The sequence below is a fragment of the Hemitrygon akajei genome, unplaced genomic scaffold (genome assembly GCF_048418815.1).
Source record: "Hemitrygon akajei unplaced genomic scaffold, sHemAka1.3 Scf000060, whole genome shotgun sequence".
NCBI classification, from domain to species: domain Eukaryota; kingdom Metazoa; phylum Chordata; class Chondrichthyes; order Myliobatiformes; family Dasyatidae; genus Hemitrygon; species Hemitrygon akajei.
The window spans coordinates 5,302,542-5,321,812 of NW_027331946.1; the positions used below are offsets into that span (position 1 = coordinate 5,302,542).

The 19,271-nt window shown below is 45.5% G+C and overlaps 2 protein-coding genes across 2 annotated transcripts in view; one reads left to right on the forward strand and one right to left on the reverse strand.

Annotated features, from left to right (window-relative positions):
- LOC140721733 (NACHT, LRR and PYD domains-containing protein 3-like) overlaps nucleotides 1–19,271 on the reverse strand; it is a 943,069-nt gene that overhangs the window by 753,420 nt on the left and 170,378 nt on the right. The gene's annotated exons all lie outside the window — the stretch shown is intronic.
- On the forward strand, nucleotides 3,212–12,396 carry LOC140721727 (uncharacterized). The gene is given in 2 exon segments (XM_073036525.1): nucleotides 3,212–3,260; nucleotides 7,920–12,396. A coding segment is annotated over 1 exon segment (2,316 nt). The 5' UTR covers nucleotides 3,212–3,260; nucleotides 7,920–8,330; the 3' UTR covers nucleotides 10,647–12,396.

Sequence of the window (19,271 nt, forward strand, 5' to 3'; positions counted from 1 at the left end):
CGGCTGCTCATCGCACCCAGGACTGAACCCTGGTCACTGAGCATCGGAGGAGTCTGTTCTGCTGATGTTAGCCTTAAACTAGTCTGGTGTTTAATATTGTGGATCTGTGAAAGATAAATCATTTCTGTATCAAATCCCGTGTCTCACTTGAGAGGCCACTCGGCCCAGCTGGTCCCTGCCCATGTTTCTGTTCCATATCAGTATATGAAAATCTATCCCTGCTGTTCCCCTCTCATCTCATCCCCTGAGATGACAGGTTGCAACTAGTCAGCACTCCGTCGGATAGGAGATTCCCCTTGAATTTCATAGAATCACAGAAATCTACAACATATTACCGATGCTTTGGCCCACAATGTTGTACCGACCATGTAACTTACTCCAGATCTGCCAAGAATTACCCTACCGCATCGCCACCTATTTTCCTAAGCTCCATGTACCTTACTAAGAATCTCTTAAAAGACCCTATTGTATCCGCCTCTACCACCGTCGCTGGCGGTGCATTCCACACACACACACCACTCTTTGCTTATAAAAACTTAGCTCTGACATCTCCCCTGTGCCTACTTCAAGCAGCTTAAACCTATTCCCCCTCGTGTTAGCCGTTTCTGCCCTGGGAAAAAGCCTCTGGCTATCCACACGACCAATGCCTCTCATCATCTTATACACCTGCATGAATTTCCTGCATGATTTTCTCCAGGTTGAATAAGACGATGAACTCACTGTGGTTTTGACGTTCTTCAGGGCTCTGGACGAAGTTGGTTAAACTCCTTCTTCTCCGCTCTTTTCAATGTTTTCGGTCATTTTCACCAATTTTAAGGGACTGTGCCTCAGACAGCTGGGTTGTTGCAATTGTTACGTACCAGCAGCAATAGATCACTAATGGAGTCTGGTTTCGATGTTAAAACCACTATCTTCATTAGTATTGTAACGGGGTCCTGAATTACCCCTATGAACTGTGTTTTTGAAAAGAGAGAGGGAGATGTTCAACACAGGACACCTTGTTAGAGGGAGGGAGAGAGGGAGAGAGAGAGAGAGAGAGAGAGAGAGAGAGAGAGAGAGAGAGAGAGAGAGAGAGAGAGAGAGAGAGAGAGAGAGAGAGAGAGAGAGAGAGACTGCTCGGAGATGGTGTTATGGTTTCTCTGCAAGCTTGTTTACACTTTTACAAGGACACTGTCAGCTTCTGTGTTCTTACAGAGAGAGAAGGGAGGAACTGTTTGATGGACAGCTGGGACTCAGCACGGTGAGATAAGTAGGAGGTCCGCTGATAGACCTCCAGACACATGGTTTTGGACACTGAATGAGCTTTGTTGTGTCCACAGAAAAAGGTGGACTTTGGAAGATCGATCAGGAGCATCGATCAGTGGCTCTCGTAGTGTGAAAAGGCTGTGACCGGTGGGGAGTTATTCGTGTGCCCATCCCTCGCCTGGGTTAATAACTCCACCACAGAAGAACGGTCCCGTTTGTAGTGTCACAGTCGGTGACTTCCAAAGGATTTCGGAGGACGACGGGACTATCGACGGCGTCAGCTTACCTGAAGACTCAAAACTCTCCCTCTCTCTCTCTCCATCACTACTCGACTCAATCCCACGAACTGAACCGAACCTCACTCATCACCGTAAGACGGTATCCATTCACCCCGAGGCGTGAAGAAGCTTGGCTTTCCTATTTCCACACACGCGCACACACACACACACATATATATATATATATATATATATAATCATTGCTAACCTGTTTGATATATCTGCATTTATATTGCTGTATCGCGTAGCTACTAATAAATAGCATTAGTTTATAGCAATACCAGGCTCCACTGAGTTTTCTATTTCTGCTGGTTCTTTGACCCGTCACGGGGTACGTAACAGTATCTGCTCCAAATATAAAAGATTAAATTAAATAAACAGAATTTAACAGTGTAATGCGTATATATAGCTCCCAAACTATCAAGCTTGGGAAACAATGCTTAAAGTCTTCAGATGGTAAAGTGGAAAAGTTCAGTATTCCACGGAATAAGTGAGAGAGAGGAGAGATTTGTAAATCCACACGAACATGTAGAGAGAAGGCAATTACGAAGAATTCCACACACATTCCACGCTGGGTAAACGAAATAACAGTCGCCGAAGATCTTATCCGTCGATTAGTTCCGAAATCCACTTAGAAATATCACCAGGTGACAGTGACAGGAATATCGTCTTCAAGTGGTTACCACAGAACACCCCGATTCCAGGTAAGGGCCAACAAAAGTGATACCACAGGACACTCCAGCAAATCCACACATATGGATGATACGAAGTGACAGTCACACATCCGTTGTGCACTGCCTGCCGATGATCAGATCAACCCAACCTTTTGGGCATGGAAGAGTTGCAGCCTAGAGCAGTCACACGCTGAAGTTCCAACAGCTTGTCTCCCTCTCCCTCTCCCGCTCCCGCTCCCTCAGGCTGCCGCAGCTTGTGTCTGACGTCACAGCCCCGCCTCACTCAGGCACTTAAAGCGACACTCACAGTGAACGAACCTGCGGTCTCGTAACACAATGCACCTCTAAAGTCTGACAGCAGACTAGCGAGTGAATCTTCGATGGAGCAGAGTCGGAAACCGAAGAGTTGCCAGATTGAGTCAGGGCTTTGGGGCTCCAGAGAGAGATGGGGTCTAGAGTTTACCAGGAGGAGGAGGAATCAGACCAGCTGGATGTGGCTACAAAAGAAAGATCAGAAACATTTGGAAACTGGTTGACCGGAAAAAAAGGTGGTTAATTTCTGCAAAGTACTAGTGGAAATCAACAGATGAGGCAGAAAATGTGAAGAGGAATAAATAGACAACGTTTAGACCGAGCCCCTTCAGCATGCCTAGACTGTGTACTCCTCTGCTTAGTTGCTGCCTGAACTGCAGAGTTCCTCCAGCATTTTGTGTGTGTGTGCGCCTCTGTATTTCCAACAACTGCAGAATCTCCTGTGTTTTTTAACTGCATTTTACTTTGGCATTAGATACACGTTGGTATTGAGTATATTGTTTATGGGAGCCGCTTTCTGCGTTAAAACAGCTGCTGATTTTTCTATACACACGAAAAAAAAATGAGGTATGGACAATGAACCGGTGCTTGTAGAAATGTTTAATGGCACCTTAATTACCCATAATGCGGTGCGTTAGAAATTTCGCCGGCCCTAAAACACCGATGAAATGCGCAGGCGTCAGGCTGATGACGTCCCCGGGTATCACACATGCGCGCAGTGCCCTGCAGGCCTTGAAAATGTCGGGCGCAGGTAAGATCGATTCTCTCCGATTTTATATTAAACACCGACTTCAGGACGATTCCTGTGAAATCCGGTCACCGTGGCCAGCAATCCCGGAACAGTCCTGCTCTCTTCCCTCTCTCTCAGACCCACGATCCGTACACGGGTCCCGGGGAGCTTCCGGCTGATGAGGGAATGGGAACCAATGGATCTCTCAGACAGAGCTGAGCTCCAGCTATCTAAATGCAAGGATTAGGAACTCAGAGGAAGGGAACAAAATCTTTTGCATCAGCAGTAGAGAAAATTAGCTTTGTTCTACCTCCAATCAGTAACAAGAGAAAATCTGCAGATGCTGGAAATCCAAGCAACGCACACAAAATGCCGGCGGAACTCAGCATTAGTACTCTTTTCCATAGATGCTGCCTGGCCTGCTGAGTTCCTCCAGTATTTTGTGTGTGTGCTGTTTGTTCTACCTCCTCCTGTTCTGAACTTTTCTACAGGTGAGAACATGTTTTGTCCCATTCTCTCTGGGTACATGGTAATATCAAAAACCTTTGCCCTTGGCAACAAGTAACTTTCACATCACAAATGTGCCAGACTCCAATGGGACAGACTGCTGCCCTTCCCTTGCCATCACCGAGTTCATCACTGTCAGTCATCTGGAGAGGGTTCAGGGGAAATATTTATGTACAACACAGAAACTGCTGTTACCTGTCTGTATTGTGGTGATGCAAAAGTTGCTGGAGAATTTGCAAATGGGAAGAAGTGGAGTGAAATTTGGAAATCTGACTTTTTAAAGCGTCATTTAGCAAACAAGTCACATATGGACAGTGTGCAAAAGCTCTGGCGAGAAAATCCTTCATAACCCGCTATAGGCCTGCTACGTAGTCTGTGTGAGAGTGCAGATGAACTCGATACAAGCCAGAGGAGATCAAAGTTTTTATCGACAGTGATTTGCTAGCTGTGAAAATGAATACCTCTCTATATAAAATTCACTGTGCACATGTTTTTGCACACGGGATTTGATCGAGGTTTTTAAAATGTTGAGAGGGATAGATAGATAGAGTTGACGTGAATAGGCTGTTTCCATTGAGAGTAGGGGAGATTCAAACGAGAGGACATGATTTGAGAGTTAGGGGGCAAAAGTTTAAGGGAAACACGAGGGGGTATTTCTTTACTCAGAGAGTGATAGCTGTGTGGAATGAGCTTCCTGTAGAAGTAGTAGAGGCCAGTTCAGTTGTGTCATTTAAGGTAAAATTGGATAGGTATATGGACAGGAAAGGAGTGGAGGGTTATGGGCTGAGTGCGGGTAGGTGGGACTAGGTGAGATTAAGAGTTCGGCACGGACTAGGAGGGCCGGAATGGCCTGTTTCCGTGCTGTGATTGTTATATGGTTATATATGGTTATATGGTTGTCACTGGGTAAAAAAAAAATACACGGTACATGATTTATGTGCACACTTGTCATTACAAATTAGAGGGGACATTGGTGGGAAGGTGGGGAGACCTCCAGTGTTGTTGATGCCCTCACCTACAAGATATGTATCCAGCTGCATTTTAAGGAGTTGGAACTGGAAATGGATGAATTCCGGATCATCCAGCAGTTGGAGGGGGTGATAGATATGACATGAAGAGAGGTGAGTTACACCCAAGGTGCAGGACACAGGAAACTGGGTGAGAGTCAGGAAGGGAAATGAGGTTAAATAGCCATCACAGAGTACTCTTGTTGCTATCCCACACAACAACAGGTGGAACACTTTAGAAAGTATTGGGGGGATTACCTGGCAGAGGAAAGTCAAAGGAGTGATAGGGGATTCATTAGTTAGGGGAACAGAACAGGAAGGGGACTAATATCCTCGTGGTAAGAGCTCCGAGAGCAAGTGTGGTGGAGGGGGGTGCTGATGTGGTTAAAATGATTTGCAGGGGGAATGGGAGCCAGAATGACAGGACAGATAGTGGAGAGGGTGATTTGAATTGAATTGACTTTCTTACATACATCCCTCATGCACATGAGGAGTAGAAGTCTTTACGTTACATCTCCATCTAAATGTGCAATGTGTAATTTATAATAAATAGTTTGTGCATAGAACAGTCAGTATAACATAGATATGCAATTGTATCAGCATGAATTAATCAGTCTGATGGCCTGGTAGAAGATGATGTCCCGGAGCCTGTTGGTCCTTTTGCTGTGGTACCATTTCCTGGATGGTGGCAGTAGGAACAGTTTGTGGTTGTGGTGAATTGGGTCCCCAATATCTTTTGGGCCCTTTTTCCACACCCGTCTCTGTAAATGTCCTGAATAGTGGGAAGTTCACATCTACAGATGCGCTGGGCTGTCCCGCACCAATCTCTGCAAGTTCCTGAGATTAAGGGAAGTACAGTTCCCATACCAGGCAGTGATGCAGCCAGTCAGGATGCTCTCAATTGTGTCCCTGTAGAAAGTCCTCAGGATTTCGGGCCCCATTCCCAACTTCTTCAACTATCTGAGGTGAAAGAGGTGCTGCTGTGCTCTTTTCACAACACAGCCGGTATGTACAGACCATGTGAGATCCTCGGTGATGTTTATGCCGAGGGTCTTAAAGCTGTTCACCCTCTCAGCCCCAAATCCTTTGATGTCAACAGGGGTTAGAGTGTCTCCATTCCTCCTGCAGTCCACAATCAGCTCCTTTGTTTTTGTGACAATGAGGGGGAGTTTGTTTTCTTGACACGTCAGATGTTGTTCAGACCTCAGACAGAGTCAGCAATCAAATGGTTGAGCATGGTGCGATGAATGTGCTGAGCTGTGTATATCACAATGCAAGAAGCATCGTAGGAAAGCCCGATGAGCTCAGGACAGGGAATTATGATATTGTAGCCATTATAGGGGCTTGTTTACACCCAACAGTCTGAGGGATTTAGAGGAACAAAGTTGTAGGTAGATTGTAGGCCATGTCAATAAACAAAGGTTGATTCAGTAAGTGATTTTAACTTTACATATATTGACTGGAACTCCCATAATGTAAAAGGACTAGATGGGGTAAAGTTTGTCAAATGTGCCCTTAATCAGTACGTAGATTTCCCAACGTAGAAATGAGCAATAAGCTGTTAGGAAATGATCAGGGCTGGTGACAGAAATTAGTGATCATAATGCCATGAGATTCAAAGTAAATATGGAAAAAGAGAGGTCTGGACCATGGGTTCAGATTCTAAATTGGAGAAAGGTCAATTTTGATGGTATCAGAAAGGATCTGACAAGTGTGGTTTGGGACAGGTTGTTTCCTGGCAAAGGAGTACCTGTAAGTGGGAGTCTTCAGATGTGAATTTTTGAGGATGCAGAGTTTGTATGTGGCTGCCAAAATGAAAGTTGAAAGGTAACTGGTCCAGGGAACCTTGCTTTTGAAGAGAAATTGAAGCCTCGTATATTTTGTTCCTCTAAATGCCTCAGACTGTTGGGTGCTACCGAGACCCATTAATGACTACAAATCATGATTCCATGCACTGAGCTCAGCTGACTTTTTTTGTTGTCTTCTTTTGGTTTCTCGAAGCTTCCGAATAGTTTTTGTTCTTTTGTTTGCCCTCTCTTTGACATTTATGTTGGCTTTGGCTTCTCATTTTAGCCACAGTTGTGTCCTCCTGTCTTTCTAATGCTTCCACTTCTGTAGCATCACTCAGGTCCCGAATTGCTCCAGAAACTCCAGCCACTGCTGCTCAATTGTCACTCCTACCCTTTCCCTTCCAAACAAGTTTGGCCAGCTTCTCTGCCATAGAAACACGGAGAAGTTCAGTAAAGAAACAGGCTATTTGTCCCATCTAGTCAATGCCAAAAAAGCATTTAAACTTGCAGTGCGATCTGGACCAACTGGCAAAATGGTTTGAGAAATGGAAAATGGAATTTAATGCAGACAAGTGTGAGTTGTTGCACTTTGGTATGAACTTTATTCCTTGGAATGTAGAAGATTGAGGGGAGATTTGATTGTGATAGAGGGGCATAGATAGTGTAAATGCAAGTTGGCTTTCTCCACTGAGATTGGGTGGAACTACAACCAGAGGCCATGGGTTAAGGGTGAAAGGTAAAATGTTAAGGGTAACATGAGGGGCAACTTCTTCACACAGACAGTCATCAGGGTGTGGAATGAGCAGCCAGCACAAGCGGTGCATGCAAGCTCGATTTCAACATTTTGTGTAGGTACCTGGATGGTAGGGGTATGGGAGTGTGCAGATTAAATAGTGACAATAATACAAAAATTCACTCTAAGTCCTTTTAACAGCTGTGCGGACCAACCATTCATCTCAGCAGGAATTTTTTATATGGCGTTAAAACTGTGGCACTTTAAGTTAATAATACATAAAAGAAAATCCCAGATGCACATCAAGAAAGACTATTTGCGTGAGACTGTTTCAGTTACTGTGGGGCCAGGCACCCATGCAGTTCAGCAGGAGGGGGGAATAATACCAATGGAGAGAGTCAAACTAAGGCTCAAATTGGAGATGGCAGAAATGCTCCTTTCTGATAGAGACAGGAAGAGTATCAGGGAATTGATGGTCATTCCAGAAACCAGCACTCTGCCCAGTCAGGAGATGATATCTCTTCTAACTTGTGTTGAACCTCACTGTATCAGTGTGATACCAGATCAAACCTTGGCAACTCATGTAATCTCATCTGAAATGTTGTCCTAAACCCATTGATGGATTTTGTAAATCTTTTTACAGGTTAAAAATGAGAAGGAATTTGTCTCCAGGAAGCACAAACACGTCACACCAGTTTTGTTGTCTCTGTCTAGATATTTAAGAAGTGGAACAAGGGATCCTATCGACCATCCTTCCTGCTCAGACTGTGGAGAAGGATTCACTCGGTCATTTGACCAACTGGCAACCCATCATTTTACACAGGAGAAAGGCCTTTCACCTGCTCAGACAGTGGGAAATAATTCACTCGGTCATCTCAACTGAAGGTACATCAGCAAGTTCACACTGGGCAAGGCCATTCACCTGTTCTGTGTGTGAGAAAGGATTCAGTTGGTCTTCCCACCTGTGGACACACCAGTCAGTTCACACCACACTGGGCAGAGGCTGATCATCTGTTGAATTTCTGGGAAAGGATTCACTCAGTCATCTGACCTAATGCATCACCAGCGAGTTCGCACAAAGGAGCAGCCGTTCATCTGCTTGGTCTGTGGGAAGAGATTCACTCAGTTATCCAGCCTACAGAGACATAAGCGAGTTCACACTGGGGAGAAGCCGTTCATCTGCTCAGAATGTGGGAAGGGATTCACTCAGTCATCCCAACTACAGAGTCATCAGCGAGTTCACACTGGGGAGAAGCCATTCACCTGCTCAGTCTGTGGAAAGAGATTCACTGATCCATCCAACCTGCAGAGTCATCAGCGAGTTCACACTGGGGAGAAGCTGTTCACCTGTTCAGAATGTGGGAAGAGATTTACTCAGTCATCTCAACTACAGAGTCATCAGCGAGTTCACACTGGGGAGAGGCCGTTCACCTGCTCAGTCTGTGGGAAGAGATTCACTCATTCATCCACCCTACAGAGACACCAGCGAGTTCACACTGGGGAGAAGCCGTTCATCTGCTCAGAATGTGGGAAAGAATTTACTCAGTCATCCCAACTACACAGTCATCAGCGAGTTCACACTGGGGAGAAGCCATTCACCTGCTCAGTCTGTGGGAAGGGATTCACTGATCCATCCAACCTACAGGGTCATCAGCGAGTTCACACTGGGGAGAAGCCGTTCACCTGTTCAGAATGTGGGAAGAGATTTACTCAGTCATCCCAACTACAGAGTCATCAGCGAGTTCACACTGGGGAGAGGCCATTCACCTGCTCAGTCTGTGGGAAGAGATTCACTCATTCATCCACCCTACAGAGACACCAGCGAGTTCACACTGGGCAGAAGCCGTTCACCTGCTCAGTCTGTGGGAAGAGATTCTCTGAGTTATCCCAAGTACAGAGTCATCTGCGAGTTCACACTGGGGAGAGGCCATTCAGCTGCTCAGACTGTGGGAGCAGATTCGCTCAGTTATCCAGCCTACAGAGACATCAGCGAGTTCACACTGGGGAGAAGCCGTTCATCTGCTCAGAATGTGGGAAGGGATTCACTCAGTCATCCCAACTACAAAGTCATCAGCGAGTTCACACTGGGGAGAAGCCATTCACCTGCTCAGTCTGTGGGAAGGGATTCACTGATCCATCCAACCTACAGAGTCATCAGCGAGTTCACACTGGGGAGAAGCCGTTCACCTGTTCAGAATGTGGGAAGAGATTTACTCAGTCATCCCAGCTACAGAGACATCAGCGAGTTCACACTGGGGAGAGGCCATTCACCTGCTCAGTCTGTGGGAAGAGATTCACTCTGTCATGCAACCTACAGAGACATCAGCGAGTTCACACTGGGGAGAAGCTATTCACCTGCTCAGTCTGTGGGAAGGGATTCACTCACTCATCCAACCTTCAGAGTCATCAGCGAGTTCACACTGGGGAGAAGCCGTTCACCTGTTCAGAATGTGGGAAGAGATTTACTCAGTCATCCCAACTACAGAGTCATCAGCGAGTTCACACTGGGGAGAAGCCGTTCACCTGCTCAGTCTGTGGGAAGAGATTCACTCATTCATCCACCCTACAGAGACACCAGCGAGTTCACACTGGGGAGTAGCCGTTCATCTGCTCAGAATGTGGGAAGGGATTCACTCAGTCATCCCAACTCCAGAGTCATCAGCGAGTTCACACTGGGGAGAGGCCGTTCACCTGCTCAGTCTGTGGGAAGAGATTCACTCATTCATCCACCCTACAGAGACAACAGCGAGTTCACACTGGGGAGAAGCCATTCATCTGCTCAGAATGTGGGAAGGGATTCACTCAGTCATCCCAACTACAGAGTGATCAGCGAGTTCACACTGGGGAGAAGCTATTCACCTGCTCAGTCTGTGGGAAGAGATTCACTGATTCATCCAACCTACAGAGTCATCAGCGAATTCACACTGGGGAGAGGCCGTTCACCTGTTCAGAATGTGGGAAGAGATTCACTGATCCATCCAACCTGCAGAGTCATCAGCGAGTTCACACTGGGGAGAAGCCATTCACCTGCGCAGTCTGTGGGAAGAGATTCACTGATCCATCCAACCTGCAGAGTCATCAGCGAGTTCACACTGGGGAGAAGCCATTCACCTGCTCAGTCTTTGGGAAGGGATTCACTGATCCATCCAACCTACAGAGTCATCAGCGAGTTCACACTGGGGAGAAGCTATTCACCTGCTCAGTCTGTGGGGAGAGATTCACTTGGTCATCTGACCTACGGAGTCATCAACAAATTCACACTGGGAAGAAGCTGTTCACTTGCTCAGAATGTGGGAAGAGATTCATTCGCTCTTCCAGCCTACAGAGACATCAGCAAGTTCACACTGGGGAGAAGCCGTTCACCTGCTGAGAATGTGGGTAAGGATTCACTCTGTCATCTCAACTACTGGCATACCAGTCATTTCACAATGGGGAGTGGCCGTTGTTAGGATTCCCTAGGTTTCGTTTACTGTGGACTGTCATTTTGAGAGAAAGACAGAGATTAAGAAGGTGAATCAGTCTGCCCTGCAGCTTGTTTACATCGCTCGCAGCTTGTTTAGTTTTAACCGAGGACAAAGACTCTCAGAGTCAGACGTAGACGAAGGAGGAAAGATGGAAGGATCGAAACCAGGGAACTAGTGGCCAAGGGTCTCTGTTTGGAATTCTCCTATGCCCAGAAGGGTGGGTTAATTATCAATTCAGCATACATCAAATGTGTGGTTGTTACCTTGTTTGAGCTATAGGAGTGGATCTGATTTGGGGTATCCTGTGAAGACCACTGATGTGTTAACCCTTGCCTGGGTGTGGTGTGGTAATTCACTTGAAGACGATACCCCTTGTGACAAGTCACTTTGGGTGATAATTAGTATGTGAATTTGGAAAGATGACAGATAAAATCTACAGTGACTGTTCTCTTGTTTTACGACCATGGAACCTGTGGAATTCGACATAATTGCCTTCTCTTGACATTTACCCTGGATTACAAATATCTCTCTCATCACCTATTCTGTGGTTGAACTGAACATTCATACTTTACCATCTCAAGACTCCAAACCTTGTTTCCCCCGAGCTCAATAGTTTGGGAGTTTTATTTATACACATATATACACATAACACTGTTAACTTTTGTTTATCTTGTTTAAGTTACTATTGTTTCGAAGGATGAACAGCTCTGATGGACAGAAGGGTGCAGGGTTGCCCATGTCCCCCTCCCCTGGGAGAATTACAAACCACTACTCTTGCCAGGCTGCTAATGAGAGAGAAAGAGATGGAACTAAAACATACTGGGACTGGAACATCTGCTTCAGATAAGGGAGAGATAACACCGGGAGGAAGAGACTTGTTGTTCCACCATATTATGACTCCTGTAAAACTTATGGCTCTGGAGAGGGCTGTTTACTTGGTACTATTCTGTTCATTAAAATTCCTCAGTGGACAGCCGGAGTGGGCTGGTTTGATGGGCTAAGCCATTCAAAACTGATTGACACCTGAGACCCCGTGAGTAGGGATAAAAGAGAGGTCTGGGGAGACACCCCTCAGACGCACCAAGAGACACACTAGTGAGCACTGCTTAAGTGTTGGAACCCACGAGAAAGTGTGGGGCATCGGAGACCGAACGAAGGATCGGTCAATTTTAACTCATAGTGTTTATAGCGAGGCCGGTGGGGCCTTGTGTGTGTGTCCACCCCTTGCCTGGGTGACGAATCCACCATAGAAGAACGGTCTATCTAAAGGACAGAGGGGTCATACTAGAATGACCACAAAAACACATCGACGGATCAAGAACATAAAGGAAGGTTTGACTGGCTGTCACTGTTTGATCGCTCTCTCTCTCTCTCTCTCTCCAACAATTACAACGCATCGACCAACAACTACCTCAGCCTGTATGAACTGAACTGAACTTTATATTCACATATGACAATTCATTATCCCCTAGACATCGATAGAGCTTGTTTATTATTGATTATTATTATACCCACACTTTTAGGTTTAGTATTGCTAACGTGTATTATCTGTATATTTGCATTGTTGATATTGATTTGTATATTTTACTAATAAACACTGTTTTGATAATAGTACCAGACTCCAACGGATACTTCTATCTTTGCTGGTAAGACACCCAGTTACGGGGTACGTAACAAATTGGGGCCTCGTCTCGAGATTTGATACCAAATTGGGGGGTCAGTGAATCGGGCTTTAAGTCCATTATTTGTTCTGGTTGCGTGGGTAACCAGATGGGAAACCAGCAAAGATGGATATAGCTGAATTTATAGAAAACCCAACTTTGAAGGTGCTAGAGAGTGCCAAAAAGACGGACTTGGTGAATATTGTGAAAGGTTTAAATCTACCAGAGGTGAAGTCGTCAATGAAAAAGTGGGAGATTCAGAGGGCCATAGCCCAGTATTATATATCCGAGGATGTGTTCACGCCGGGGGTATTGGAACTTATCCCTGAAAAGAAACCAGTTGTTGGGGTGGTTCAGTTAGAGTTGGAAAAATTAAGGTTGGACGCGGAACAGAAGAAAAGGGAGTATGAGCTCCAGCTAAAGGAGTTAGAGGCGCAAAGGGAGCGGGAAAGAGTTGCCTGGGAGGCACAAGGGGAGAAGGAAAGGCTGAAAGGGAGATGGAGGAAAGGGAAAAGGAGAGAGATAGGCAGCATGCGCTGGACATGGAGAGGTTAAAGGAACAGGGAAAAGACCGAAGTGAAGGCTCAAGAGAGGAGATTAATATTAGTAGGGAGTTTAGGTTAGTACCTCCGTTCAAGGAGACAGATGTTGATAGTTACTTCTTGCATTTTGAAAAGGTGGCAGTGAATCCGAAGTGGCCCAGAGATCAGTGGGTGGCGTTGTTACAAAGTGCATTAAAAAGTAATGCTCAACGGGCATATGCGGCGTTGCCCATGGACGAGTCTGAGGATTATGAGCAAGTAAAGGAGGCTATCCTTCGGGCCTATGGGTTGGTACCTGAAGCGTATAGACAAAAGTTCAGAGATTTAAAGAAACTGTGGAATCAGACGTATGCAGAGTTTGCCTATGAAAAGGGTGTGCTCTTGGATCGCTGGTGTGCTGCAGAAAAGGTGGAGGAGGACTTCCCTCGTTTCAGAGAGTTAATTTTGATTGAGGAATTTAAAGGTTGTGTTTCAGATAATATCAGGATGTATCTGAACGAGAAGACGAATAAGTCTATATCAGAATTTGCCAGGTTCGCAGATGAATATGCCCTAACCCACAAGACAAAGTTTTCCTCAAATAAGAGTTAACAGAAAGGCAGTAGGGACGGTAAAGAAAGTCCACCGGCTATGGTAGAGAATAAGCCGGGAGCTAGTGGTAAAGGTAAGGAGGAGGACAAGTAGGCTGGCAGGAAAGTTCCTGGCTTGACCTGTTATAATTGTGGAAAGGTTGGTCATATTGCATCTAAGTGCTTTGCTCCGAATAAGGGGACAGGAAAAGGGAAAACGCAGTCCCTACAGGGTGTATTGAGTCGATCAGCAAATCGACGAGGAAGGCAAAGGTAGATAGAGTACGAGAGGGGCGTGAGAAATTTATTTCAGAAGGGACGGTGTCTGTGAAAGAAGGAGAGACCCCATTTCCAGTGAGAATCTGGAGAGATACTGGGGCTGATCAGTCATTGATCCTAAGTAAGGTGCTAGATTTCGGTCCTGAAACTGGAGAGGTGGTATTAAGAGGCATAGGAAAAGGGACAGAAGCTGTACCTTTGCACAGGATCATGTTAAAATGTGACCTGGTATCTGGACAGTCGAAGTAGGGGTGCGGTCAGAATTACCGGGAGACGGCGTGGACGTCCTTCTTGGTAATGATTTAGCAGGTGGTGACGTGTGTTCAGCAGTGAAATTAACGAGCAAGCCTGTGAGGGCTGAGGACCCGCTCCTGGATTCTAAGATCTATCCCGCATGCGCAATCACTCGCAGCATGTCGAGAAAGGCGGCTGAGAATGAGGACAGTTTAAATGAGTCCTGTGTTGATTTGGCTGAGACGTTTTTACCGACCCTGTACCGAGAGGGGTTAGGGGATGGTAAAGCGGAGAATAGGGAGCGGAAGGATAATAAAGGAGAGGAGGTGGACCTACCCTTAGCAAGAAAATAATTTATAAAGGAGCAAGGACGTGACGAGGAGCTTGTGGCATTGAGGGAGTCAGTTCTTTCTGAGACAGAACTGGATAAAGAACCAGAGGGTTACTACCTGGAGGACGGAGTGTTGATGAGGAAGTGGAGGCTGACCACAGTGCCAGTCGATGATGACTGGGCGGTAGAACATCAGGTGGTAGTACCGAAGGTGTATCGGGATGAAATGTTGAACTTAGCTCGCAAGGGACCTCCAGGTGGACATTTGGGAGTAAGGAAGACAGTGGATAGGGTTATGAAAGATTTCTATTGGCCAAAAATGAGGAAGGATATTGCTGACTATTGTAAAAGGTGCCATGCGTGTCAGGTGGTAGGAAAGCCGAACCAGGTAATCCCCAAGGCACCTCTCAGACCGATACCCGCTTTTGAGGAGCCTTTCTCCCGAATCGTTGTGGATTTTGTGGTACCTTTGCCTAGAACAGCGAGTGGGCGGCAGTACGTCATGACCATGATGTGTGCCGCTACACGATTTCCAGAGGCTGTGCCTCCGGGGAATGTTAGGACCCCTGCGGTGGTGAAGGCCCTCATTAAATTCTTTACCACAGTGGGGCTACCTAAGGAGATACAATCGGATCAGGGGAGTACATTTACATCCAGAGCATTTCAGCAAATGATGACACAGATGGGAGTTAAACAAATTTTAGCTTCTGCATACCATCCGGAATCTCAAGGAGCGTTGGAAAGATTCCACGCTACACTAAAGACTATGATTAAAACTTACTGTCAGGAAGACGTTCGAGACTGGGATGATGCATTACCACTTCTGTTATTTGCAGTGAGGGACACGGTTCAGGAATCTCTGGGGTTCAGTCCGTTTGAGCTCGTTTTTGGTCACAGGCGCAGAGCACCTTTAACCCTACTTAAAGAGAAGTGGTTTAGCCCGAACGTTCAAGTCAGTGTGATTGACTATGTTTTAAAATTCCGGGAAAGACTCCATAAAGTATGCGCCTTGGCAAAGGAAAATTTAAAAGACTCCCAGACGAGAATGAAACAATGGTATGACAAATGTACCCGAGAGCAAGAATTTCACGTGGGCGATAAGGTCTTGGTCCTATTCCCTGTAGTTACCAACCCCCTACAGGCGAGGTTTCAAGGACCATACAAAGTAGTTAAGAAAGTAGGCTCGCTGAACTATGTGATTGAAACCCCTGATAGACGCAAGCCGAACCAGTTGGTTCATGTAAACATGCTGAAAGGGTATCATGAAACGACCCCCGCGGAGGTCGGTGCAGTCACGAAAACTGATGAGGAAGAGAAGAGTGTTGAGTAGGACCCAGAGCGTTTTGAAAAGATAAGTATAATACCCACCAGACTAGAGAACTGTTATTCTAGCCAACCTTGCTGATAAAGTCAATCACTTAGAGCCTGAACAAAGAGAGCAGTTAACACAGCTCATTAAACAGCATACAGATTTATGTCCAGATGTTCCAAGGAGGTGTAAAGGAACAGAGCATGATGTCATTGTTACCTCGAACCAGCCTATTAAACAATCCCCTTCCCGGATGAATTCGGAAAAGAGCAAGCCAGTAGAAAAAGAAATTGAGCATATGCTAGCTGCTGGTATAATTCGTGAATCCTTTTCTGTGTGGGCCTCTCCCTGCGTGGTAGTACCGAAACCGGACAGTGCCACAAGATTCTGTACCGATTACAGAAAGGTGAATGCTGTCACGCAGACAGATGCTTGCCCTATCCCTAGGGTGGACGATTGCATTGATAAAATGGGGAAAGCGAGGTACATCACTAAGATTGACTTGTTAAAGGGATACTGGTGCGTTCCTTTAACGGACAGGGCTCGAGAAATTCCAGACTTTGTCACCCCATCCAAGCTTTACGAGTACAACGTCTTGCCGTTCGGAATGAAAAATGCACCAGGGACATTCCAGAGGATGATTGACATGGTGATAAAAGGGTTAACAAATATCAAGGCTTATATTGACGAATTGGTAGTTTGGAATGACACCTGGGATGAGCACATTGAGGCTGTAGAAAACCTGTTCAAAAGAATGTCTGCAGCCCAACTTACAGTGAACCTTGCAAAGAGTGAATTTGGTCATGCCACAATCACCTACTTGGGGTATGTGGTAGGACAGGGGCAGTTGGCTCCTGTGCAGGCAAAAGTACAGGCTATTTCCGAGGTTCCTGTACCAACAAATAAGAGAGCCTTAAGAAGATTTTTGAGCATGGTGGGGTACTATCGAAAATTTTGTAAGAACTTTGCTGATATCGCCCTCCCGCTTACAAAACTCCTACAGAAGGAAGAAAAATTTGAGTGGAACAATTCTTGTCAGGATGCTTTTGACAAGTTAAGAACCATACTGTGCCATCACCCTGTGTTAAAGGCACCTGACTTGTTGGAACCTTTCTCCCTGGCGACTGATGCAAGTGATGAGGCTGCAGGGGCAGTCCTATTGCAGAAAGCAGGGGATGGGGTGGAACACCCGGTAGTATATTTCTCTCGGAAGTTCAATGTACACCAGAGGAATTACTCTACCGTAGAAAAAGAATTGTTGGCACTTGTTTTGGCAATGCAACACTTTGAAGTGTACATTTGTTCAGCACAAAGACCTTTAATTGTTTATACAGATCACAACCCTTTGGTATTCCTGGCTAACATGAACAATAAAAACAGGAGATTATTAAATTGGAGTCTGATGCTACAAGAGTTTGATATTCAGATGCAACATATTAAAGGAAGTGACAATGTAATCGCTGACTGTTTATCTAGATGCTAAGTGAAGGTATATCTGTATTGCTTTATAGTTAAGAACACTTCTGTGTTTTTTTTTTGCTAAACTCTGTAATCCTGTAAAACGCTGTACTAGTTAATGTTCCCCTTTGGTGAAAATTCCTAGAAGGATGGGGGTATTACGAAGGATGAACAGCTTTGATGGGCAGAAGGATGCAGGGTTGCCCATGTCCCCCTCCCCTGGGAGAATTACAAACCGTTACTCTTGCCAGGCTGCAAATGAGAGAGAAAGAGCTGGAACAAAAACATACTTGGACTGGAACATTTGCTTCAAATAAGGCAGAGATAACACAGGGAGGAAGAGACTTGTTGTTCCACCATATTATGACTCCTGTAAAACTTATGGCTCCGGAGAGGGCTGTTTACTTGGTACTATTCTGTTCAGTAAAATTCCTCAGTGGACAGCCGGAGTGGGCTGGTTTGATGGGCTAAGCCATTCAAAACTGATTGACACCTGAGACCCAGTGAGTAGGGATAAAAGTGAGATCTAGGGAGACAACCCTCAGACGCACCAAGAGACACACTAGTGAGCACTGTTTAAGTGTTGGAACCCACAAGAAAGTGTGGGGCATCGGAGACCGAACGAAGGATCGGTCAATTTTAACTCATAGTGTTTATAGCGAGGCCGGTGGGGCCTTGTGTGTGTGTCTACCCTTGCCTGGGTGACGAGTCCACCATAGAAGAACGGTCTAGCTAAAGGACAGAGGGGTCATACCTGAATGGCCACAAAAACACATCGACGGATCAAGAACGTAAAGAAAGGTTTGACTGGCTGTCACTGTTTGCTCGCTCTCTCTCTTTCTCTCTCTCTCCAACAATTACAACACATCGACCAACAACTACCTCAGCCTGTATGAACAGAACTGAACTTTATATTCACATATGACAATTCATTATCCCCGGACATCGATAGAGCTTGTTTATTATCGATTATTATTATACCCACACTTTTAGGTTTAGTATTACTAACGTATTTTATCTGTATATTTGCATTGTTGATATTGATTTGTATATTTTACTAATAAACACTGTTTTGATAATAGTACCAGACTCCAACGGATACTTCTATCTTTGCTGGTAAGACACCCAGTTACGGGGTACGTAACACTATGTTATAAGTAGATCCTAATAAAGGTCGTTTTAACATCAAAAACAGACTCCAAGTGTAGTTTATTGCCGCTGGTTCGTGTCTAAAGCGTTGCGATTCATAACAAAATTGGGGCCTGCGTCCGGGATATGAACAAATTTGGGGACTTATTGATTTATTATTGATTTCATTGGGGAAATCCCTTCTGATTGGTTTGTGTGTGGAAAATCAGCAGCAATGGATGCTGATAGATGTCTGGAAGCGCCAACCTCTGAGGCATTAGAGGACGCCAGAACTTTTGAGTTGTTGAGTATTGCCAAAAGGCTAAAACTTGCTAAGGTGAAATTGACAATCAGGAGGGCACAGATGTGTTTAAAGTGGAGGAATTGGAGGTGTTTCCTGCAAGTAAACCTAGTGAGCTTGAGCTCCAGTACAAGTGAGAAAAATTAAAGATGGAGGCTGCGGAAAGTCAGAGGCAGTTTGAGGCTAGGGAGGCACAAAAGCAGAGAGAAGAGGCAGAAAAAAAACAGAGGGAGGAAGCAGAAAGGCAGAGGCTGCTCGAGCTGGAAAAGATAGAGAGATTGCAGCAAAGGGGTCGAGTGTTAGACTCTGTTGATAAGTTTGAGGCCAGTCGGGAAGTTAAATTGGTACCTCCATTTGACGAGACAGAGGTTGATAAATACTTCCAGCATCATCTTTCGAGAAGTTTCTGTCCCCCTCTCTCTCTCATCGCTCTGGACGCCTCCCCCTCTCTCTCTCTTAATAGCAGCAGAGTTCATGGGGTCTATTTTGGACCCCGTTACAAAGTAGCGTTACCCCTAACACCCCGAATAAGAGCTTCCAAAAGAGTAGCAGGGATCACCAGGGTAAACCAGAAATTAAAGCTGGGACTAGTGCAAGAGTAAGGATGAAGGGAAACAGTTAAAGGAGAAATATTCTAATCTTACTTGTTACTATTGCCAGAAAGCTGGTCATAAGATGGCTATTAGTTCCATCCTGAAGAGAAAAAACGAAAAGAAGGC